The sequence below is a fragment of the Nelumbo nucifera genome, chromosome 3, assembly GCF_055504915.1.
Source record: "Nelumbo nucifera cultivar China Antique chromosome 3, China Antique-T2T, whole genome shotgun sequence".
NCBI lineage: Eukaryota > Viridiplantae > Streptophyta > Magnoliopsida > Proteales > Nelumbonaceae > Nelumbo > Nelumbo nucifera.
Genome location: NC_142651.1, coordinates 5,092,061 through 5,117,974, shown reverse-complemented (window position 1 = coordinate 5,117,974; position 25,914 = coordinate 5,092,061). Strand labels below are relative to the sequence as shown.

Genomic DNA, 25,914 nt, shown 5'->3' with positions numbered 1-25,914 from the left:
ACATTGCAAGTGGTGCCTAATGTTAAGCTTTGTGGTGCTTAGGGCGCCTAATGTCGCCTAACCAGCTTGTATAAATAAATAAATAATGTTATATAAATAAATATTATTTTAACAATTTAAGGCATAAATATTTCTTGAAAAAATGCCCACCTTACCAAACATGCCCATAATTGTTCAAGATACTAAACCTCCCTTTGCTTAAAAAAAAAAAAAAAAAAACACCCCATATTATCTTAAAATCTCTGTTAAAGATGCAAACAAATATGTACAATAACAAGAACTTTCAACTAAGGCTGTGTTTGGTTTGAAAGAAAACTTTGTATAGGTTTCCCGTTTCCCTACCTTTTACTTCAAACTAAACACAGACTAAATAATAATAGCAACTTCCATACAAATAAAATATCAAACACACCCTTGTGTAAGATTCTAAAAGCACCGCTTATCACATCCAAGATCCAAGTATCTAACTATGGCCTCCTCAAAAATAAATAAAATCAAAACTCTGAAGATCGATTTTTCTTCTTAGGAAAACGAGTCTTTTCTCTATATCTGACTAGTCCTATGAAGTTTCTTTTTTTTTGTCATAATCAATCTCCACTCCCTTTTTAGTTTGCATGGACTTAGATTTTTCCATATAGTGTTATTTTGGTCACTAAAATCTGAATTTGCAATAACAAGATAATTTGGGATTTACAAAAAATTCCGAAGGTAATGTGATAGTGTTCTGTTAAACCATGTCATGGATATCTAATGGAAGGTCTATGCCAAGCAAAATATATGTGATAAGAGATGTCCAAGATTATTTTTCAAAAGCAGGGGGAGTTTTAGCTGGTTTCATAAAGCATTGGAAAGGTTTGAGTAGTTTCTGCTTTCAAAAATGCTTAATCAATTTTTACATCAGAATTTTCAGAACAGAACACAGCCATATCCATCTTAACCAAGAGCTTCCTTTGTAGCCACAGGATCATACAATGTACCACTTAAACCTAAAGTTATTGATCTTACTAAACTGGCTTTGAATTGCGACCATATAATGTTACACAAATGAAGAGTCAGCTGACGTCTTCAGATGATCCCAGCTGTAAAAACTTTTTTTCTCAGAAGCTTACACCAAAGTTGTGATCTAATTTTAATTTCTAAGCAATCCATCAACCTGATAGCTAGGATCTATATACCTTCCCAGCCACTGTTGAAATAGCAACTGTTTTTTTTCAAAATGAGTAACGTATGTTAAGTGGTAAAAGGGGTTCTAGGTAGATAGCTAGGTCCAGAATTATCATGCACAGAAGACTTTAGCATTTGATTGTAATATATTTAATTGGATGGTAGAAAAATGTTGGCAATATCAAAGAGAAGCTCTATAAATAAAGCAAAGATCTGGCGGTTAAAGAAAATCATCTAGTGTTTCATTCTGGAATAGCCAAAGACCAAAGTCATGGGGACTCCCACAAATGGTGTCACCTAAGATGTTCCCTCCCTCCCTCCCTCCTCATGATACTTATCTTCCATAAATCATATTGACAGAGGCTGTATTGGGAAGGATGGAAAGTGACAACATGGAAACTTGGCATTACAGGAACATAATGAGGGAGATCAGAGCAATGACAAGGAAGATGAGAATCACTCATTCATGGATTCACAGATAGCAAACTGCTTTGCTGATTCTTTTGCGAAGGACAGAATCAACAGAAAACAGAAACTAGCCCCTTTTCTTATAGAAAGGGCATATATAGTTTGGTTATTTAAAAACGGGTTGGAATGAGGTTTGGTGACTGTGGTCACCCTTTGGAACTATCCAGCAGTTTTAAATATATACACATTTTTTTATTTGGTACCAATACACATCTTTATGGATTAAAAAATTTTAAGTGACCAATCCAAAAAATATATTGACAGAGGTTGCAAGTGTTTTAAATTTAATCGCTCAAGGGGTTTAAGTTGTCCTTTTAAACAGGGAGCTAGTATCCACACACTGTTTATAGCATCTTAAATCACCAAAATAAAGAGAGAATATGAAACTACAGATATTTTAGTACCAAGTGAAATATGGTTCCTATTTTCTAAGTGAGGATTCTTCTACAAGCATCTTTTCATTTGAGTTGAGATATGAGATTACCAGGTCAGCAGCTTTGCATCCAGAAGCTATTGCTTTGCCAACAGACAATCCATCCCTATGGTTACCTGACAAGTTCATACCACATTAAGGGTGAAAATTAAAAGCAAATCTGAGACCAAATAACATATTCCTGCTGTTTACTCCAAATTCCACTGATTGCCTATGAAATTCCATGTCTATCCCATAAATGGTGCAATATGCATATTTGATACTTTTTTTTTTGAATAATTATGCATATTTGATACGTGATCATAAGAAAATAATACCCTCAATCTGTGGACATTTCAAATATGCACTTGCAATCGCAGCAACATATGCCTATTTGGGTCACTTGGAAAAGGCAGTGTCAAGTTCATACATATGCATGATAGGTCAATGTGGGCATAGGGCAAGGTTCCACTTAGCTAAATTCTTTCTTTTTCTTCAATATAGAAATTCACAGTTCAATGACTTATAGCTTTGACACGATTTGTTATGCTATGAAAATTCGATTTCATGGATGTGACATGGGAAATCATTTCTGTTTTCTGAAATAATAGACAGCCATATGAATTGCATTGCAATACATATAATTGCAACTTTGACATACTAAATTATAAAATTATAAAATAAAATCAATCAATCTATTTGATATTGAATCAAGTGAGGCTCAGTAAAGCTTAGAAAACTCAGCTGATTAACCATTAAGTCTGTCAAGAGTTAGCCAGCCTTTTTGACTCCATAAAGCTTGAAAAATTGCAGTGCTCCATGCAATTAGAAGTCCAATTTAGGGATGATGAACAATTACCTGCATAGAAGAAGCCTGGAAGATTTTCTTCCATCTTTTCTATCGCTTCCAGAACTGAACTGTAATCTCGCCCATACATGGGAAAGGCTTTACTCCAGTAGAAGTGACTGCCATTAATATAAAATAAACGTAAATAAACATCAAAGAACCACAATACCTGAACCATTAAAGGGTTCAACCTTAACCATCAAAGACCAAAAAGACAATAAAAGGCTTAAGAAGGTTTTATATACTTTACAAATGTTGGCTCCCCCTCTGCACCTAAAAGCTTTCTAAGGTCAGAAGTGACTGTATGCTTCAACTCATCCCTACAGACATAAATGACAAGAATAAACACTTGAGACCTACAGTTAATGAAGGTTCCAAAATCACAAGCCATTAAGCTTCCCATACAATGAAGCTTTTGCTAAATCCCTATTCCGGCTTCCTCCAATAAAGGTAGTGTAGAGATAGAGGTCACCAGGAGCACGGTCAGGAAACATCATGGAGGAAAAAAGTGTACCTGATTCATAGAAGAGCTACAATGTCACTGCTCAAAAGGAAAATAGCTATTCAACCAATAAAACCATATAAAATGCTCACAAAGGGTTCTTTTTTTTCAGTAAATCAACTAATTGTGCAAAGCCAAGAGTTTAGACGAGCCCTGCTACCTAACCTCTTAGTGTTCCTTGCCTTTGATTACATTTTTCTTTACATATTACTTTAAAACTTCCTAGGGATGACTGCTTACCAAGGGTTCTTAAGCCATTTTGTTGTTCTTTGGAAGGAACAAGAACTCCAAAACCCTCAAGTGGTCTCTTAATGTTCTCCTTCTTAAAGGTGGTAATTATCACTGATAGTGGTAAATAATTCACCTGCACTCAATGCACAAAGAAGTCAGCCATTGATGTAAAATACTAGCCAAAAGATTTAAAAAATAATAATAAAATAAAACCTTACATAAGAAATTTATTACGGGTGCAGCTTAAAGAAGTATGCACCTAAATTACCTCACCCAAACCTTTGTTCAGGTTGGATTGGCTAGTTTAGACTTTGGATTGAGCATGGCTTGGAAATCTAAACAAGAGTCAGTGCTAGGATTGAATCCTTGGGCAACCAAGCCCAAAGATATACAGTGTTTCTGTGTTACATCTAGGATAGGATGCTTGGTGCTCCTCCAAAAGGTCAACTGAATGGCTATGTAGATGGTCTCTTTGGAAGGAATCCAATGAATAAGTAACTTATTCTAGAGAGGCATTAATTGAGAACATCACAGTAAAGGTGGTCCACTGGGTAAAAATATACACTTTCCACCTGTTAATCTCTGGTAATTATGTGACTTCTATCTTGCATTACTTCTTTGCATGCATTTCTTGTAGGTGGCAACCTCCAGGGGAGTTGAAGAATTTGTTTAACTCTTTCTCTCCTGCTAGAAAGATGGGTAAATTTAAAATTTCTAGGGAGGTGTATAAGGGCAGCAGTTTTGCAGTGCATTTTGGAGGAAAGAAACTCAAGGCTATTCAATGAGAACGAGAGGGGTGTTGAGGTCATTGACAATATCATTATCAAGGTGGCTCACTGTGTTAAAACATTAGATTTGTTTGCTCCATTCTCCATTGATGATATTTGTAGAAGGTGGAAAATAGTAACCGACTCCTCTACCAGAAAGAAGCAAACTACTGCTGTTTGGAGACCTCCACCATGTTTTTCTCCAGGTTGAATTTCAATGAATGCAGCTTAGACAATCCAGGAGTGTCACGAGTTGGGGGTGTGATAGGAATAGTAAAGGAATTATTTTCAGGACTAATTGGTGTGGAGACTCCACAAGAGCAGAACTCATGGAAGTCCTAATTGGCTTGAGAAAGACCAGATCATTGAACTGCACAAATAGGGATGCAAACGGATCGGATCGGATTCGAATCAGGGTATATTTGAATCCGATCCGACATTGTTCACGTTGGATCCAATCCGATCCAAAGATCTGATCGGATCTGGTAGGGTTCGATTTGAATTCGAATCCTATCGGTAAGTCAGATCTTCAGATCTGACCCGATCCTACTTGTTTTCTTTAAAAATTAATAAATTATTAAAAGAAAAATAAAATATACTAATTTAAATAAAGTAAAAACAAAAAATACAATTATTTTTATAATTATTTTCGTCATATATATACATATTTTATAAAAAAATAAATAATATACCAAATTTATAAAAATATAATGTATAAAATATATTTCTAAATAAATAAATATACATATGTATTATATATATTTATATTTATAAATATATAATATACATTGGATCGGATAGGGGTGATCTGAACCCGATCCGATCTGAACAGGGGTGATCCAGATTCGACCAAATAGGATCGGATCTTGGACCGGATCATGATCCAATCCATTTGCACCCCTATGCACAAATGTTGTGATTGAAGGGGATCCCAAGGTAGTCACAAGCTGGCTGAAGAATAATCAGGAGGAAACTTGGTTTTATAGCCATATAGTCAGGGAGATAAGAAACATGATGAGGCAGATAAAAACTAGCATCAGTTGGGTACCCTGGGCTTCAAATGGTTTAGCTGATGGGTTGCCAAAACAGGGGGTAACAAGAGATAATATGTTCTGGGGTTGGTTAATTGAGGATCTCTTGTATCTTTAAATCTCGAGGTTGCTAGCTGAGGCTATCCACCTACCTAAATGCTTGTACTCATTCTCAGTATTAATAAAATCTATGCTTGCTGCTGATTAAAAAAACAAAAAGAAAAGAAAAGAAAGAAGAAAAAACATTGACCACTTTTTACTCATCAATGAATGACATTATTAGAGGCTGGCAACACGTCACATATCCCCCCACCCCCATCTCCCGGCAAACAATACCAAGTTGAATTTTGATGGGTATGATATGGGAAACCCAGGGAAATCAGGCATTGGAGGAGTATTTAGACATCATGTTGGCAAAATAGCAGCACCATATTCAGGCCCTGTAGAGCATGGTAACTCAATTAGAGAAGAAATGTTACTAGTACCCCAAGATCTAAGAGTTGCAGAGGATCTCAACTATAACCAATTGTTTGTAGAGGGGGATCCAAAGGTAACCATTACGGGCTGGCTTAAGAACAACAGTGGGGCCCTGGAAAAATATATATCAAGAAATCTAACTAAAGAGATAGGATCTAGTTTCACCTAGTTTCAAAGATCACATAATAGCACCAACTGCATTGTAGATGCATTGGCTAATCTAAACAAGGTGTCACCAGAACACAATTGTTTAGAGGGACCATTCCTATGGAGAATGATTAGTAATTTAATTAGATGGGAAGATCCATGGGTTAGGCACAAATACAAGCCTAAAAAGTGCAATGACTGAAATACTTCATGTAAATAGCAGACATTTTTTTATAAATTAACAAAGAAAGTTATAGTCACCAATAATAAAAAAAAAAACATGGTAAGTTAGGTGAGGTATTGTTTCTAGAGTTTTGCAACTTTGTTCCTGGCAATCCAAAATTCCAGAAACCAAAGTCATCTTTAATTTTTTCTCTAAATGAGCATACACAGAATGTCATTGCAATACTCTGGCTCTCAGGAGAAAAAGCTCTGATTGTTCTGCACTTATAAGAGTTGAATAGTAATTGAGAGAATGAAAAAGAATCCCTTATATATCATTTAACATCTCTGCAGGAAAGGAATCATACCATTCCAGAGAACCAGTAGCAGTATGAAAGAGATAATTGTCCAGATTTAGACTTTACCCTAAAATATTTTTCAAATCATAGGGCGGATCCCAGACACTGCTGACACTAGAAAGATATTTAGTTCTTGGGATTAGTTACATTAAGCATCACATCACAAATGGTGTCTTGGATGCCCCTGGCCCCATGTTTGGTCTCTGAAGTCATATGAATCCAGAAGGGGCACTATTACTAGATCTCGGTGAAAGTACAACAATCATGGTATACTGAAAACAATTACAATCAAAATGAATAGACTGTTGAGCGGAGCTATTCTGATCCAAAACGAGGTTTTCAGATTATACATAGTTTTTGGACACTATCATAATCTGGAAGTTCTTAAGTTCCTTAACATTGAAGTTTCCTTTGAAGTTCTTGGAAGCCCAAATACCAGGTTTTGCTGCCTGATACAAATGGGTTCATTTAGGTACTATTGTTAGATTGGAAGATATGGTGGACATTGTGTCTGGTTGTTCTCCTTTATTGTTATGTATGAACTACAAATAATCTTAAGAGAATTGGAAGAGGCTCACAACAGAAAGTCATGGAAGAGAAGACTATAGTTGCTGTTGACTCTACGATTGTCAGTGACCACATGAACTACAAGAATCAACCCTTGGAAGTGATATCCACTCTTGAAGAGATGGAAGATCTTGAAGAATAATTTCTGATTCGAGAGATATTGTGCTAGGCATCACTCTCCCTCTTACATCAACAAAACCAATTGGCATCAAATAGCTGCCTAAGCCCCAACTATAATTTTTTGGAACATTAAAGATATCCTTTTATTGAAAATTATTTGGGTGGTTAAGATAACAGTGAAAGAAATGCAATTTGAGCTTTACCTCATCCAATAGGTGCCCTTGTAAACAAACTATTCCCATCACAAGGTACCAACTCAATTAACATCTACCTTCCTTTTTAATAAGGAATAAGCAATAGAACCACATGTATATTACCCAGGAAATGTCAAATAGAAATTAGAATGAACAAGAAGATGTAAACAAACCATCACAAGCTTACAATTCCTCAATGCAGGGCAAAGATGCACATGCTTGCCTTCCAAAAGTTCATGCGAGGATGAATGTATTCTATTAGAATGCTTATTATATCTTCATTTATACTTGACAACTTAAACATAAGATAAATATGATTCCACACAACATTAGTAAGCATGCAAATGTGTAAAAAGTAAAAACTACTGCAAATTCAGAAGAAGGATTTCCTACCTCTGGAAGAAAGTCAAGCACAAATGGTTTTCCTCTTTTTGTTATCTTCATTTCTTTAACGTTACATAGTGGAGCCTGAGGAAAAACAAATGCGTTCTCCATAACAATATATTTCCCAACATTAAAGTTGAAAAAAGAAATCAGGACGATAGAATGGAAGAAGAGGAGAAATAAAACAAAATGTGCAATGCTGCACTCAGGTCAATTTTACTAAATTCCTTAAATTTGGTGTATCTCTATAGCCAATGTCACTATTATTTTCATTTATATATGAAGAACTAAATTTGTAGTTCCATGTGGAACTGGCATACTCACCGTCATAATGACTGCATCAAAATATTGCTTTTGTGAGGGGTCATCATGTTTTGCAGCAAATGAAACTGACCAATTGTCAGAGTTTTCATCATGGCTATAAGACAAAGATAGTACTTTTGACTTCAGTTTCAGATTATCTTTGCCAAGCTCTTCACATAGTGTGTCAGTGAGTCTCTGCCACAGATAAAGAGGTGAGGAACTGGAGTGGATATTTAGTATAGAAACAACGCAATAGAAGGCATAATTTTTCCCCCATTAAACTATTATTTTTTAAAAGAGAAAAAAGCTCCTTATTGCAGGTGGAATCATTACTGAAACAAAAAATGTTAAGACATAACATAGATATATTATTAAACAATAAATGACAGATATTTTATTGATTTATTTTCTGTTTTGATCAAACAGTGACCAATATAATAAGAAAAGATTGTCACCTTATCAATATTCTTACACACAACACAATATGAGATAATTCTGATTCTGAAATTCCAGCTTTCCTAGAGGTTTTTTTTCTGACAAAAGGCTTAATTTGTAGATAATTATTTAATTACACAGGTGTGAGCTACAGAGGTCTTAAACCACAAATCAGTAATGTAAGATCTTCATAACCCTATTTATTTGAACAAAAACCCCTGTTTACATCTTGTCATTTAAGAGCACCATGGCAGTCACTTTTGTCATGCTTGCTCTCATTTCTGTAACTATGAGATGAGAATCATGAAAAAGAAAAATGAACAAGTTGGCATGGAAGACTTCCTAAATGGAACGTTCATAGATTGGAGCACCAAGAACCCTACATCTATACAAAGTCTACTAGTATATCAAGGGAAACCTTCAGGAGCAATGAATTCTGAAGCCTTATTTTGTTTTGTTTTGTTTTGTCTTATTTTCTTTTATTTTATTTTTTGGAAGAGGGGTGTTGGGAGCAGGAGAGGTTACATTTTCCGAGTTAAGCAAAACACTAAGAAAATTAGGTAGAAATAACTTGAATAAAAGAATCAAAAATATGTGTTCTTCTGATGTAATTCAGGAAGAAAAAGAAAAGAAGTCAACTAAGATTCGAAGAGAAGAAGGAGAGAGAAGAGAGAGGAGAAGAAAGAAGAAAAAAGGGGTTTGGTTAGATTGAATCTGCTGCCCCACTAAATATTATATATATATATATATATATATATTCATGACCTTACAAAAGGAGGAGTTACTCTAATACCCCTACTTAAAAAACAAAAGAAAAATAAACAAGGCCCAAGCGGCCCAACTACCAAAGACTGTAACATAGAGAAATAAATAATAAAATAAAGTGAGGGGCTGGAACCACACACACTAATAACCTAATAACTATCTCTACACTCCCCCTCAAGTTGGGAGTAGATATTTGTCATTCCCAACTTGAGCAAATCTGTCTCCAACTTGATTTTTGTGACTGCTTTAGTAAAGAGATCAGCTAACCGCATGTCTGAGGCAATATAAGAAAGACACACTTCTTGAGATGCAACTCGCTCTTGGATAAAATGTTTGTCCACCTCGATATACTTAGTCCTATCATGCTTTTGGGATGTGGGCAATATTAATTGCAGCTTGATTATTGCAATACAGCATCAGAGGTTTCTCATAATCAATTTCCAGCTCATCAAGCAAAGATCTCAGCCATAACACTTCTACAACACCATTGGCCATGGACCTATATTCAGCTTCAGCACTGGAGCAAGCAACAACATTTTGTTTCTTGCTTCTCCGGGAAAATGATTACCCCCCACAAGTGCACAATACCCAGATGTAGACCTTCTGTCATCAATACATCCAGCCCAATCAGCATCTGTATATACTTCTATTTTCATGTGACCACTATTCCTAAAGAGTATGCCTCTCCCTGGGCATCTCTTCAAGTAAGAAAGTATCCTTTCCACCGCAAGAAGGTGAGTGGTCCTAGGAGAATGCATGTACTAACTAACAACATTGATAGCATATGAAATATCTAGTCGAGTTAGGCAAAGATAAAGAAGTTTCCCAACCAACCTTTGATATATAGCCCTGTCCTCAAGAAGTTCTCCACTTTCTGCACTTATTTTATAGTTCAACTCAATGGGTGTGTCAGCAAGCTTTACTCCTAACTTTCCAATTTCTTCCAATAAGTCAAGAGCATACTTTCTTTGAGAGATAAAAATGCCATGCTTAGGTCGAGCTACCTCAATTCCCAGGAAATAGCGCAATTCCCCCAAGTCCTTCACTTCAAATTCCTTGTGAAGATGCTACTTAAGAGATTCAATCTCACTAATATCACTTCATGTTACCACAATATCATCCACATAGACAACAAGTAGGGTCAAGGAAGAGTCTGTCTTCTTAAAGAAGAGAGTGTGATCTGACTGAGCCTATATGTAACCAAATTTTTCCAAAGCCAGTCTAAACCTATCAAACCAGGCTCTTGGAGATTGTTTCAGCCCATATAAAGCCATTTTTAGTCAACGAACTTTCTTTCCCGCTTCTATACTGTAAAAACCATGGGGTAACTCCATGTTCTCTTCTTGTAAATCTCCATTGAGGAATGCATTCTTGGCATCCATCTGAAATAGTGGCCATGAAAAATTTGCAGCAATAGATAGTAGGACTCTGATAGTATTCATCTTGGCAATTGGTGCAAAAGTTTCCATATAATCAATGCTATAAGTTTGTGTGAATCGCTTTGCAACCAATCTGGCCTTATACTTCTCTACAGAACCATCAACATTATATTTCACAGTAAACACCCATCTACATCCAATAGGTTTCTTCCTCTTAGGCTAGTCAACTAGTTCCCATGTGTTGTTCTTAACAAGAGCATCCATCTCTACTTTCATTGCTTCTTTCCACTCAAGTTATCAATAGAGTTTCTTGCATTGTTCTGGGTATAGGAATAGTAGCAATAGATTTCAGGTAAGATCTATAGGATTCTGAGAGACAATCATAAAAAAGGAATTTGGAGATACAATGAGCAGTGGATGAAGTACAACAGCACTTCCCTTTACGAATTGCAATTGGGAGATCAAGGTCATCTGAAGAATGAGGCTAAGGCTCAATAGTGTTAGGCAAAGTATCTGCAGCAGTGGGCTCAAAAGTGGGAGTAGTGGTAGTGCCTAGATCTGGAGCTGTAGAAGGTGTTGGGATTGGCCCGGACTGTTGAGGACGAAAATCAACCTGCCTCCACCACTGTCTGTGATACACTCTCAACTCCCTACACTTCTGACAACCCTCTTCACGACACTCCCCCTCAGTAACTGGGATAGGTAATGGAACTTTTGGGGCCGAAATCCCTTCCTCACTACTCTCCCCCTGAGGAGAAGCCCTATGATAGTAGGGCATATCCTCAAAAAAAAAAAGTGACATCCATGGACACAAACGCCTCCCTAACACAAGCTCATAACAGCAATATCCCTTTTGATTTTGTACATACCCAAGGAAAATACATTTAGCAGCTTTGGAATCAAATTTGGAGCGATGAGGTCCAAGAATTTGAACAAAACAAGTACACCTAAAAGTTTTAAGGGGAATAGTGAACAGGTCCTTGTCTGGATACAAAAGGTTGAATGGTGTTTTCATGTCTAGAACCCATGAAGGAATCCTATTAATAAGGTAAACAGTTATACGGATTGCATCCCCCCAAAAGCATATGGGAACATTAGAGTTGAGCATGATGTTTCTGGCTACCTCCAAGATATGTCTATTTTTTCTCTCAGCAACCCCATTCTGCTAAGGTGTACGGAGACAAGTGCTTTGATGAATGACCCCATGATCTAAGAGATATGATGCAAAGGGTTTTGCAAAGTACTCCTTGGCATTATTGGATCTGAGAATTTTGATCCTGACTTCAAATTGGGCCAGTACCATCTAATGGAAAACCTGGGTTAGAGAAGGGACCTTATCTCGAAAGTGCATAAGGTAAACCCACGAGAAACGGGTATAATCATCAACAAATAACAAGAAGTAGTTGTACCCCTTATAGCAGGAGTATGATATGGCCCCCAAACATCAATATGCACAATTTGAAAAGGAAGATTGCTTCTTTTATTGCTCAAAAGATAAGTTGATCTACAATGTTTGGCAAGTTCATAGCTTTCACACCTCAAACTAGACACTTGGACTGACTCAAACAAATTTGGAAACAAACTCTTCAAAGACCCAAAAGACAAATTACCTAATCGGTTATGCTAAAGCATAATTTGACTCAAAGACTGAGAGACAAACAATTTCCCAACTTCACTCTGCTTCCCATGTGGATGCTCAAGCAGGTCCATTCGTCTCACGGCCAATCCCAATCACCTTCCTCGTTTCTAGATCCTGAAAAGCACAACGATCAGGAAAAAAGGTCATTAAACAGTTTTGATTCTTAGTAATACTACTAACTGAAAACAAGTTAGCACTAAGCTTAGGAACATGCAAAACTGAGGATAGGGAGATGGCATCAGACAGTCTAATGTCTCCCTTGCCAGAAATAGGCACAAGGGAGCCATCGGCAATAGATGCTTTGTCTCTGCCAGAGGATAAACAATAGGTGGTAAACAAGGTGGATAAACTGATCATATGGTCAGAAGCACCTGAATCTATTACCCAGAAAGGTCTAGTGTTACCTGGGGCTGAAGTATGATATGTTGTAGCTCTTGTACCTGTGTGAGCAAAGGCTGAAGTAGGATTAGCAAATGTAGTAGTTGAAGGCTGAGATGATGACTCAGAAATACCAGCTTTATTCTCCAATTGTGTCAAGGCAGCCCAGGCAACAGCTAGGGCATCTAAGGATGTGGTCCTTGTGATGGAAGTGGATGCATTATCTGTAATAGTTGCCACATTAGTACTCCCCTTCTTGTTCCTGAGTCTCACTGGCATCAGGTGGGGATGCAACTTCCAACAAGTGTCCCTGGTATGTATTGACTTCTTACAATGATCACAAAAATGTCTCTTTTATCTTCCTTCTTCATTTTCCTTTCCTTCTCCCCTCCAACCTTAGATTTTGTTGCTACTAAGGCTGATTCTATAGGCTGAAATGACAACATAACCTTCCTCCTACTCTTTTCACTGTGAACCAATGAGTAGGCTTGAGATAATGTCACACTCTCCCTAGTGAGAAGTTGTTGTTTTACAATGCCAAAATCTGAGTTTAGACCAGCTAGGAACTCAAACACTCTATTTGTTTCAATTAGTTTTCTATATGTTGCTACATCCCTCTGACTTTCCCAGTCAATAGTTTCCAAGTGATCAATTTCATGCCAAAGGGATTTCAGAGTAGCAAAGTACACTGAGACTAGCTTCTCCCCTTGCTTGAGATTATTCACTTCACACTTCAGCTCATAAGCTCTAGCAACATTAAGAAGTTGGGAGTATGTCTCCTTCATGTTGTCCCAAATCTCCTTGGTTGTTTTTGCCCAAAGGTAGTTTCGGCTTATGTGAAGATACATAGAGTTGCATAGCCAAGTCATCACCAAATAATTCTCTTGAACCCATTTTGGATGTGATATGTCTTCCTTGGCTGGCTTCTTTGTGTTTCCGATCACATAACTTAATTTACCTCTACCTCCAATGGCCATCATTGTTGATTGGGTCCATTCCAAGTAATCGGTTCCACCAAACCTAACAGTGGTAATCTGAAACGATTTTCAGTCATGCTACCAGTCCCAAAAAGTCCTTCCCCTTGTGTTTTTAACTCACTTCCAGCCTTCTCCATTGTCCATTCTATGTAGAGCACTAACAGATCAAAAAACTCCAAGAAAATAACCAAAAGGAAATTCTTTTCTGCTGAAAAACTAAAAAATTTAGAGAAAAAACACCCAGAATTTATTCACAGCAATGAACAGTCATCAAGAACTTGGTCTCAACCGATAGTTACCTTTCTCAGAAAAAACTCTGATCGCCACCTCAGTTTGAAACCCTAATCTTGGTCGCACCTAATTTCTCTGATTCTTCTTGGTTACCGGGCAATCTCCAAGAATCTTTCAATTTCTTGGGCATTCTCCAATACTCCAGCAACCTCCAAGAACCAGGTGCTGCTGCAGAAAATCCAGTTCTAAAGAATTCTTATGTAGCCGACCAGATCAAGCTCACATGAGAACCCTAGTCTTTCCTCGCCAAGCTTTGATACCAACTTGAATAAAAGAATCAAAAAGATGTGTTTTTCTAATGTAATTCAGGAAGAAAAAGAAAAGAAGTCAACTAAGATTCAAATAGAAGGAGGGAGAAGAGAGAGGAGAAGAAAGAAGAAAAGAGGGGTTTGGTTAGATTGAATCTGTCGTCCCACTATATATATATATATATTTATGACCTTACAAAAGGAGGAGTTACTCTAATACCCCTACTTAAAAACAAATGAAAAATAAACAAGGCCCAACTGGCCCAACTACCAAAGGCTGTAACATAAAGAAATAAATAATAAAATAAAGTGTGGGGCTGGAGCCACACACACACTAATAACCTAACAACTATCTCTACAAAATATGATTTGTTTTCCTATTGAATAGTGTATAGCAGCATTTAGAAAAATCACATTGTGCATTGTTGCCATCAATTTAAACCCAGTTAGTTTGAGTTTGGCCACAACAATAGAAAACCATCACACTTGGTAAGCCACATTATCCAAATCAATAGATATAGGGATGTCTACAGTATTTGAAAATCCAATTTTGAATTTAAGATTCGACATAATCGAATCAAATTCAGATAATTCAAATATCATAACCGTTCGAATTCAGATTCTATTCATACAGTTTAAGTAATCAAACTGAATTCAGATATGACCTGATTCGATTCGATAAAGAGGCAGGGGGCTTGGGACTAGGGAATATAGATCTTAAAAATGAAGCCTTACTATGGAAGTGGCTTTGGAGATGGCCATTGGAAAGAGAAAGTTTATGGCATAGGGTGGTCGATAGCATTCATGGCTATTCTAGCTCTGGTTGGGATGCTAGAGTATCTCACCGGGCTACCCAAACAACACCTTGGAAAGCAATACATGGCATTCTTCCCAATTTTCTTCAATTCATAAGGTATGATGCTTGCTCTGGAAATTCAGCCCTCTTTTGGGAAGACATTTGGGTGAGTGAGCTACCTCTCAAAGACTTGTTTCCATCCCTTTATTATATTTCCTTTTATAACAAAGAACCTATCTCTTCCTTTCTCTCCCCTTCAGTCCTACCCTTATCTTTGAATTGGGATTTTGGCTTCCGTAGGGGCTTGAGGGAGATTGAACTTGCTTGTGTCACTGATCTTCTATCTTTATTAAACAAGTCTTTGAGAGGTATGATGCTTGCTCTGGAAATTCAGCCCTCTTTTGGGAAGACATTTGGGTGGGTGAACTACCTCTCAAAGACTTGTTTCCATCCCTTTATTATATTTCCTTTTATAATAAAGAACCTATCTCTTCCTTTCTCTCCCCTCCAGTCCTACCCTTATCTTTGAATTGGGTTTTTGGCTTCCATAGGGGCTTGAGGGAGATTGAACTTGCTTGTGTCACTGATCTTCTATGTTTATTAAGCAATGTTTGTTTGGATCCTTTGACTCCTGACAAAAGAGTTTGGGCCCTTGCTCCAAAAGGCTCCTTTACCTGTGCCTCCTTTTTAAAATCCCTCTGTACTGATACGAGCCCTGGCTCTTTCCTAGTGGAAGAAGTTTGGACTAAGTCTGTTCCTCCCAAAGTTGTTATTTTTTACTAGAAGGTGTTCCTTGGGAAGATCAATACTTTGGAAAACTTGCAAAAGAAAAAGCCTTTTTTTTATGTTTGGCCTTAGCCTGCTCCTCCTTTTTCAAATCCCTCTGTATTGATACTAGTCTTGGCTCTTTCCCAGTGAAAGAAGTTTGGACTAAGCCTGCTCCTCCCAAAGTTGTTATTTTTTGTTGGGAGGTGTTCCTTGGGAAGATCAATACTTTGGAAAACTTGCCAAAGAAAAAGCCTTTTTTATGTTTATCTCCAAACTGGTGTATAATGTGCAAAACTCATGGTGAGGACTGCTACCACTTACTGGTTTCTTATTCCTTCGTTGCAGCTCTTTGGGATTGTATTTTTTCTTTGTTTGGATGTAGATGGAACAAGCCAACAGACGTAAAGTTGTTATTTTCTCCCTCTACCTTTATTTGGCCAACAAAAAGAGGAAAAAAATATGTGAAGGTGTCTTAGAGCAGCCATTTTCTGGACCATTTGGGAAGAAAGAAATGCAAGAATCTTCCAATACAAGGAGAAATCCCTTACAGTAGTGAAGGATTGTGTCCAAACCAGGGCTAATCATTGGCTGAAATCTTTGGACTCCTTCAGCTCCTTCTCCTTTGATGACTTCCGGAGGAATTGGAATGTTATAGCCCATTCCTTGATTAAGAAAAACAGATCTGTATCAGTTTGGATACCTCCTCTAGAAGGTTTTACCAAATTAAATTTTGATGGTAGTAGCCAAGGCAATCCAGGACCATCAGGCATTGGAGAGGTTTTGAGAAATGAGGATGGCAACATCATCTCTTTATTTTCAGGCCCAGTGGGAATAGGGGACTCTACAAGGGTTGAGTTATTGGCTGCAGTACAAGGAATTCAGATTGCCAACCAACTTGGAGTAGAGAATCTACTAATTGAAGGGGCCTCCAAGGTGATCGTGGGTTGGCTGATGAACCCAAATTCTATCGTTTGAAATTATAGGGACCTCATAAAAAAAGTCAAATACTTAACAAGACATATAACTCCTAGAATTCAATGGGTGGGCAAGTCAGCAAATACTTTGGCTGATTCTCTTGCTAAACAAGGGTCCTCTAGGGATGCGTTATTTTGGGCAGCTATGTAATCTATTTTTATGATCCTTTGTATTGATTAGGAGAGACTGCACCTCGAGCCTCTCCAAGGGAAGCTTGTAAAGTTCTATTATGCTTGATTAATGAACATAATTCTTCAATTACCAAAACAATATTTGAATTCAACCGATTATTTAATTCTTATATATAAAATATAAAATATTTAAATATTTTATATAATTTATATATAATAATTAAATTATATAAATGACATATATTTATATACTTTATATAAATAAAATATGTATTTTATATATTTATTAATTACCTAAAATATTGAATCGATCGAATTTGAATCAAATTGAATATTCAAATATTTAATCGAATTCAAATTCGAACATTGATTTTTGATATCAGTCAAATATCGAATTGAATTCGGATATCGATTTTTCTAATCAAATTCGAATTTTGAATATTCAAATATTTAATCGAATTCAAATTCGAACATTGATTTTTGATATCAGTCAAATATCGAATTGAATTCGGATATCGATTTTTCTAATCAAATTCGAATTTGATCCATCTACACCCCTAAATAGATAGGCATGAATTAAGAATATTAAAATGATTATCAAACACCAACATATTCTCAAATCCAGGTAGTAACATATAAAAACATCAATGACTTGAAAGTGCTAAAAGCAATGTAGTCCATACTCCTTACCTGCATCCCACCTTGAAATGAAAATGAGCCCCGTTGATGCTTCTTTTGCCCTGAAGAAGTTCCACTTTCACGTTTTGCTTCCTTTTTACCAGACAATTTAGATCGAATTGCACCAATAAAAATTGAACCAAACCTAACCAAAGAACAGATCAACAACAAGCAGTAATCAGAGGAATCTGAATCATATTCATCTGTACTACTACCATATAATCACAACATCTTAATGTGTGCAATATTGTAAGCTATAGTTTTAATGCCAAAGAATGCTAAGTAATTTCTGAAGAGCATGAATCAAGAACGAGAACTACCATGACCGGGACAAATTTGTAACCTGCTAGTATTATTGTTGTGTTTTGGGTCAGCAATATAGCTGTAAGTGATTTTTTGTTCTACCCCCTTAAAACTAATAGGAGGGCAGACAGTTCAATTCTTCCTTTTATTAATACAATAAGAATTCTGTTTCTGGTATAAATTTATACAAAAGAAAATTAGCGTAATTAGTGGAAGATTTAGTATTGTAATCTACATATGAATTTCAAATACTGCATGAGTATTCTTGAGCAAAAGTAAAAAAGAAACTGGAAAATGCTAGTTGCATGGAACTTACTTTCTCTCTAGATTCCACAGCTCTGGGAATGCATGCCGTATCTGTTAAAAAACAACAATATGGTAACTAGAAACACCTGAAGGATATTAAGAGAGAGTACAAAATGTCTGCATCACAGTTGACGAGACCAAGAATATTAAGAGGGTTGAAAAATGTGGCATAATAAATTCCAAAAATACGATAATTTTATTTCATCCTTAACCTCATAAACACCATGTTGGATGCCATTGTTCACTGCTAGAAGTTCTGAAGAGACATTTTCATGAACATATTATCATGTTTTTTTATCAGCATGAATGTATGATCAAGTTGTATGCTTTCTTGTAAGATTAAGGCTGGATATAAAGATGACAAGGCTTTACTCACAGACAACAATTCAGGATCACCAGCACTCGTCCCCGCAACAAAAGGGTCAATAAGATAATCAACAACCTTACACAAAGAAAAAGTGATCAGAACCTCCACCCCCTTCATCTGGTGCAAATTTAAAGGGTATTAAAAGGAAAAAAGGAATGATGAGAATAGCATTGGAAATAAACAAAAATTAGTTCAAGTTGAACTTTTGTTTACCTCTTCCCCAAAATGACGCTGAAAGAATTCTCCCACACTGCTAGAAAGAAAAAAGAAAAAATAACATGTTTTCAAATCGTCTAAGCAAGAATATCTCTACTCTGACTTGAAAAATAAATAGAAGAAAGAAATGTATCATTTGTAGGTTTTTTCCTTCTCTCTCTCTCTTTTTTTTTTTTGCATTATTCAACTGAAGCAAAAAGGAAAAATTATTTTGGAAATCGGAAAAGAAATTGGATCTATATGAATTGCTGGTTCTCTCACACCCATCTCAAGGCTACAGTAGTCGATCTAGACTACAATCAGTCTTGAATTTAAAAAAAAAATGATGAAAAATTGAAGAGAAGAAGAAAAGAAGAGAGGAAGAGAAGAAGTACACAAAGAGAGTTTCAGAAAAAGAGAGGGAAGGTTATGATTTCTGCCGATCCACTCTTGGTGTTTATATAACTATTGGCTAACTGTAAAAGGGTTGAATTGCCCTTATTGCTTACATGGCAAATAGAATAAGAAATAACTAATAATAAAGCTGAAATAACTACCAACTAACACTGTCATATCTAACAGAAATATTGCTGCCATATGAACACTGTGGGGACCACATCAGTGTTCTCTACTCCCCTTCAAGTTGGGAATAGATATTTGTCATTCCCAACTTGCATAGATCTGCCTCTAACTTCTTCCTTGGAACCGCCTTGGTGAGAAGATTTGCAAGCTGCATGCTGGAGGTGATATACGGAAGACACACTTCTTGAGATGAAACCCTTTCTCTGACAAAATGTCGGTCTACTTCAATATGCTTAGTTCTGTCATGCCGTACCGGATTATGAGCTATATTAATAGCAGCCGGATTATCACAATACAGCATTAAAGGCTTCTCATAAGCAATACCCAACTCCTCAAATAGTGATTTCAACCATAGGATTTCAGCCACACCATTAGCCATGGACCTGTATTCAGCTTCTGCACTAGAACGAGAAACAACACTCTGCTTCTTACTCCTCTAGGAGACCAAGTTACCTCCTACAAAAGCACAATATCCAGAGGTAGACCTTCTATCATCAACACTCCCAGCCCAATAAGCATCTGTATAAACCTCTATCTTCATGTGATTATTATTCTTGAATAGTATACCTCTACCTGGGCACCTCTTCAAATATGCTAATATCCTCTCAACTACAAGTGAGTAGTCCTAGGAGAGTGCATATACTGACTGACAACGCTGACCGCATAACTGATGTCTAGTCGTGTGAGACAAAGATAGAGGAGTTTTCCAACTAACCGTTGGAACATAGCTTTATCTTCAAGTGGCTCTCCACCCTCTGCACTGATCTTGTGATTTTGTTCAATAGGTGTATATGTAGGCTTAACACCTAACTTTCCAGTTTCTTCCAACAAATCTATAACATACTTTCTTTGAGAAACAAAAATCCCATGTTTAGATCTAGCTACCTCAATACCGAAGAAGTATCGTAGCTCTCCCAGATCTTTCACCTCAAATTCTTGATGAAGGAGTTGTTTGAGAGACTCAATATCACCGTTATCATTCCCTGTCACTACAATATCATCCACATATACAGCAAGCAAGGTCAAGGAAGAGTTCACTCTCTTAATGAACAATGTATGGTCTGATTGGGCCTGTACATAGCCGAATCTGTCAAGGGATTGTCTGAATCTATCAAACCAAGCTCTGGGGGACTGTTTGAGTCCATACAAGGCTTTATTCAACCAGCAAACCTTCTTTCCTGTTTATGCATCATAAAATCCAAGAGGCAACTGCATGTAGACTTCCTCCTGCAAGTCTCCATTGAGGAAGGCATTTTTAACATCCATCTGGAACAAGGGCCAAGAGTAACTGGCTGCAAGGGACAATAAAACCCTAATAGTAACTGGCTCCAAGTAGTTTATACCATAAGTCTGAGTAAATCCCTTTGCAACTGACCGAGCCTTATACCTTTCAATGGAACCATCAGCATTATGTTTCACAGTAAATACCCATCTACATCCAACCAGTTTCTTCCCTTTAGGCTGGTCAACTAGCTCCCGAGTATTATCCTTAGAAGAGCATCCATTTCAACCTTCATTGCATCTTTCCACTCAGGAACTGACAAGGCCTCCTACACTGTTCTGGGGATAGGAATATCAACAATAGAGGTGAGGAAGGACCTGTAAGAGGGGGGACAGGTGATCATAGGACAAGAAGTGGGAAATGTAGTGGGTTGTGGATGTGGTGCAACGCTGTTTGCCTTTACGGACTCCAAAGGGAAGGTCAAGGTCATCCAAAAGAGGTAAGGGCTCAACAGTGGAAGGTATCTCAGTGGAACCTGGATCTGATAAAGGAACTGTAGTACCTGGATCTGGATCCGCAGAAGGAACTGGGACTGGCCTGGACTGTTGATGACCGAAATCAACCTGCCTCCACCGCCTGTGATAGACTCTCAAATCCCGGCACCTCTGACACCCCTCCCCATTACATCCCTCATCACTCAATGGAACATGTAAAGGAACTTCTGATGAGTTAACCCCACACTCACTACTCTCCCCCTGAGAAGAAACCCTAGGATAATAAGGTACATCCTCGAAGAAAGTGACATCCATAGAGACAAATCTTCTCCCAGAAGTGGGTTCATAGCAGCAATATCCCTTTTGAGTTTGTGCATAACCGAGAAAAATACATTTGGAGGCCTTAGGATCAAATTTGGAACGATGAGGTCTAAGAATCTGAACAAAGCAAGTACAACCAAAAGTTTTAAGGGGAACAGTAAACAAGTCTTTATCAAAGTATAGGAGGGTAAATGGAGGCTTCATGTCAAGAACCCGTGAAGGAACTCAGTTAATGAGATACACTGTTGTAAGAATAGCATCTCCCCAGAAACGAATAGGCACATTGGAATTAAACATGATGATTCTGGCCAGCTCCAATATGTGCCTATTCTTCCTCTCAGCAACCCCATTCTGCTGTGGTGTATAAGGGCAAGTACTTTGATGGATAATCCCATGGTCAAGCAAATAAGAGGCTAATTGGTTGGCAAAGTATTCTTTCGCATTATCGGATCTGAAGATTTTAATTTTGACCCCAAATTGGGTTAAAATCATCTAATGAAAGATCTGGGTCAAAGCAAGAACCTCATCTCGAGAACGCATAAGGTAAACCCAAGAAAAACGGGTATAGTCATCAACAAACAACAAGAAATATCTGTACCCCCCCCCCCCCATAGCAGTGATGTGGTAAGGACCCCAAACATCGGTATGCACAATATCAAAAGGATTATTACTTCTTTTATTACTCAATGAATAAGATGTTCTACAATGCTTTGCAAGCTCACAACTCTCACATCTCAAACTGGACATCTGAACAGACTCAAATAAATCAGGAAACAAACTCTTCAAAGACCGAAAAGATAAATGACCCAACCGATTATGCCAAAGCATAACCTGACTAACAGACTGAGAAACAAAAGACTTCCTATCTTCACTATCTTCCCAATGTGAACTCTCTCCAAGAAAATAGATCTCATTCATCTCATGGTCAGTCTCAATCACCTTCCTTGTCTCCAAGTCCTAAAAAACACATCGGTCAGGGAAAAAGGTTACTGAACAATTCTAATGTTTTGTAAATGCTACTGACTGAAAGCAAGTTAGTATTTAGCTTAGGAACATGCAGAACTGAAGATAAGGAGATGGCATTAGACAACTTGATGTCTCCCTTTCCAGAAATTGGAACAAGGGAACCATCAGCACTAGACACTTTATCTCTGCCAGAAGATAAGTGATAGGTAGTGAACAGTGATGGCAAGCCAGTCACTGAATGAGCAAAAGCTGATGTGGGAGCTGATGGCGGCTGAGATGATTGAGCTGAATTGCCAACTTCCTTTTCCAACTGAGTCAAAGCAACCCAGACAGCAACTAGGGTGTCTAGAGGTATGCCTTTTGTGCCCGATGAGGAGGTACAATTAGTATTAACAGCCATATTAGAATTACCCCTTTTGTTCCTAAGTTTTGCTGGGACTAAATGAGGATGCAGCTTCCAACAGGTGTCTTTAGTATGCTTGGGTTTCTTGCAATGTTCACATACTAGATCCTGCTTGTCTTCCTTCTTTATATCCCTCTCCATATCACTTCCTAGATTTAGGTTTGACTGCTGCCAAGGCTAGTGGGAAGGGTTGATGTTGCATCATAACATTTCTCCTATTCTCTTCATTATGCACTAAGGAGTAGGCTTGTGATAGGGTCACACTGTCTCTTGTCAGTAGTTGTTGTCTCACAATTTCATACTCTGGATTCAAACCAAATAGGAACTCAAAAACCCTATTAGTCTCAACCTGCTTTCTATGAGTTCGTGCATCCTTCTGGCTTTCCCACTCAAGTGTTTCTAGGTGGTCAATTTCATGCCACAAAGATTTCAGTGTAGAGAAGTAAACCGAGACTGGTTTCTCTCCTTGCTTATGGTTGTTAACCTCACATTTCAGTTCATAAGCCCTAGCAACATTAAGGGGTTGGGAGTAGGTCTCTTTCATGAAATCCCAGATTTCCTTAACTGTTTTCACCCACAAATAGTTCCGACTGATATGTGGCTGCATAGAGTTGCACAGCCATGTCATAACCAAATAGTTCTCCTGAACCCATTTGGTATAGGTTTGGTCCTCCTTAGTTGGTTCTTTCACATCTCCCAACAAGTAGCTTAGTTTTCCCCTACCCCCAATGGCCATCATGGCCGATTGAGCCCATTCTAAGTAGTTTGATCCATCAAACTTAACTGTTGTAATCTGAAAGGTATTCCCATACATGTTACCAGAATTGCTAGTCCCAAAAACACCTTCCCCTTGACTCTTGAACTCCATTCTTGATCAAGAATTAATAAAAAACCCTTTTTTAATTACTGTAATAGGAGAAACAGCACCCAAACAACTGATAACAACCGGCCTAGGTCTTCCAAAGAACACAGAAAACATAATTCTGAATGAAACCAGTTCAAATTCTAATCTGAAACAAATAACAGTTCTGAATTTTAGGGTTTTCTCTCAAAACCCTAAAGAAAACACAGATTTTCCAGCCGCACCTCTCAGACAAAACCAAGATGATCTTTTCTAAAGTCAATCACAAGAAAAAAGCTTACTTTATGAAAAAATCTCTGGCCACCACCTTCTGGTTGATGCAAAACCCTAATCTTGAGGATCCAAAGCTTCTTCTGATTCTTCCTGACTACTGAAACTCTCCCAGACTTCTACAATCTCTTTAGTAGCAGTCGCACACTACTAGTAACCTCCAAGAATCAGTCAATCCTCCTTCCTTGTTGAAAAACTTCCAAACCTAGGAGGTTCTCATGCAATTGGCCTAATCAGACTAGCATAAGAACTCCTAGGTCGGCTCTGATACCAAGTAGTCGATCTAGACTACAATCAGTCTTGAATTTAAAAAAAAAAAAAAGGATGAAAAATTGAAGAGAAGAAAAAGAGAAGTACACGAAAAGAGTTTCAGAAAAAGAGAGGGAAGGTTATGATTTCTGCCGACCCACTCTTAGTATTTATATAACTATTGGCTAACTGTAAAAGGGCTGAACTGCCCTTATTGCTTACATGGCAAATAGAATAAGAAATAACTAATAATAAAGCTGAAATAACTACCAACTAACACTGTCATATCTAACAGAAATATTGCTGCCATACGAACACTGTGGGGACCACATCAGTGTTCTCTACAGCTACAATTTACAAATATTCAAATATGAGGCAATGGACCTTCTCAAGGTTTTGAGTTTGCTAAGAAGATCAAGTATCCCTAATTTATTGTTGAGGGTGGCCAAAGTAACAGTATTAGATGTTTTTTTTATAACTGATGGGGAAAGGTTTTCTTTTGGGGTCTTGGAAGTTACTCCCATATCATCTGGGAGATCAGTCATTATTCTATGACACAAATATTCCATTCCCATGTTAGCCCAGGGGCAACTGGTTGGTCACTGATCTTGTCAAAATGAGGAATTTTTGCACAACAGGAATTCAATGCCAGTGCAATAGTTGATTGTACTATGTGACACATTTTTCTCTTTGTAACGTTTGTATACGATGTCATCAGTGATCAAAGACAAACAAATAAGAGAAAATGTCATGGAAGTTACTCCCATATCATCTGGGAGATCAGTCATTATTCTATGACACAAATATTTCATTCCCATGTTTGCCCAGGGGCAACTGGTTGGCCACTGATCTTGTCAAAATGAGGAATTTTTGCACAACAGGAATTCAATGCTAGTGCAATAGTTGATTATACTATGTGACACCTTTTTCTCTTTGTAATGTTTGTATACGATGTCATCAGTGATCAAAGACAAACAAATAAGAGAAAATGTCATGGACTCTGGAAGATGATCAGTTTGTTCCAAAATCCTGATGTCAATTGGGTGGTGTCAGGTGCCCCTTTACCTTAGTTATGAAAACTTGTCTTGAAAATCCAGTGCACTACTATATTTTTGGTCAAAGGCCAATAGATGAATTGATTGACCAAACAAACAAAGTGTGTCAAAGTTGTTTTAATGATGGAGATTTCATTTTAGTCTCTTTCAATGTAGTTCTTCTATTACTGATCAAAAATATATATATTCTCTCTGTTGCCTCTTTCCCTTTGTTATATAGTTATCTACCAAAGCAGGAAAAAAGAGTAATGAAGTGATACTTAGTACCAACGAATAAACATATAATAGTGAAAGCAATTGCAAAATGATTATTCTAACAAGTCACTAACTTCTAGGAGTGAGCACAATTTGGTTAAAACCGAAATTTCGGTTTCAGTTGAATCGGTTTGGTTTATTCAGTTGTTCGATCAGGTTCGGTTTTTATATTTTTCGGTTTTCGGTTTTGGTTAGCATGTTTACTAAATCGGTTAACCAAATTACTTTTATAATTATATTACTAATATTATTTATACTTATAAGACAAGAGCAAGACCCGAGACGTATCACGTATTTGGTTAATTGGCTATATCCAAATTTCCTTATTAAGGCTTAACGTAAAAGACTTAAAGACTAAAACTAGAGGTTTAAAAGTTTCTACTTTCTAAAGTAAATTTTAAAGTTCTAAAACAGGAAAGACTTGAGAGTCTCAACTTCCTTCGACTCTTCGTCTTCTACCTTCCACAAC

At 37.3% G+C, this 25,914-nt stretch overlaps 1 protein-coding gene across 6 annotated transcripts in view; it reads right to left on the bottom strand.

Moving 5' to 3' along the window:
• HEMG2 (Flavin containing amine oxidoreductase family) overlaps window positions 1-25,914 on the bottom strand; it is a 39,036-nt gene that overhangs the window by 7,909 nt on the left and 5,213 nt on the right. For 3 of the 6 annotated variants that reach the window (XM_019196963.2, XM_019196964.2, XM_088900861.1), the window contains exons 8-18: window positions 18,785-18,824; window positions 18,581-18,646; window positions 18,215-18,255; window positions 17,608-17,740; window positions 8,157-8,330; window positions 7,842-7,916; window positions 3,634-3,757; window positions 3,297-3,405; window positions 3,137-3,211; window positions 2,904-3,010; window positions 2,117-2,181 (exon numbers count right to left, since the gene is read on the bottom strand). In XM_019196963.2, coding sequence (XP_019052508.1) covers window positions 2,117-2,181; window positions 2,904-3,010; window positions 3,137-3,211; window positions 3,297-3,405; window positions 3,634-3,757; window positions 7,842-7,916; window positions 8,157-8,330; window positions 17,608-17,740; window positions 18,215-18,255; window positions 18,581-18,646; window positions 18,785-18,824 — 1,009 coding nt within the window. Of the gene's footprint in view, window positions 1-1,869; window positions 2,182-2,903; window positions 3,011-3,136; window positions 3,212-3,296; window positions 3,406-3,633; window positions 3,758-7,841; window positions 7,917-8,156; window positions 8,331-17,607; window positions 17,741-18,214; window positions 18,256-18,580; window positions 18,647-18,784; window positions 18,825-25,914 lie in introns of those variants that run through there. The other 3 variants (XM_010252479.3, XM_010252481.3, XM_010252480.3) reach the window with 2 other exon arrangements.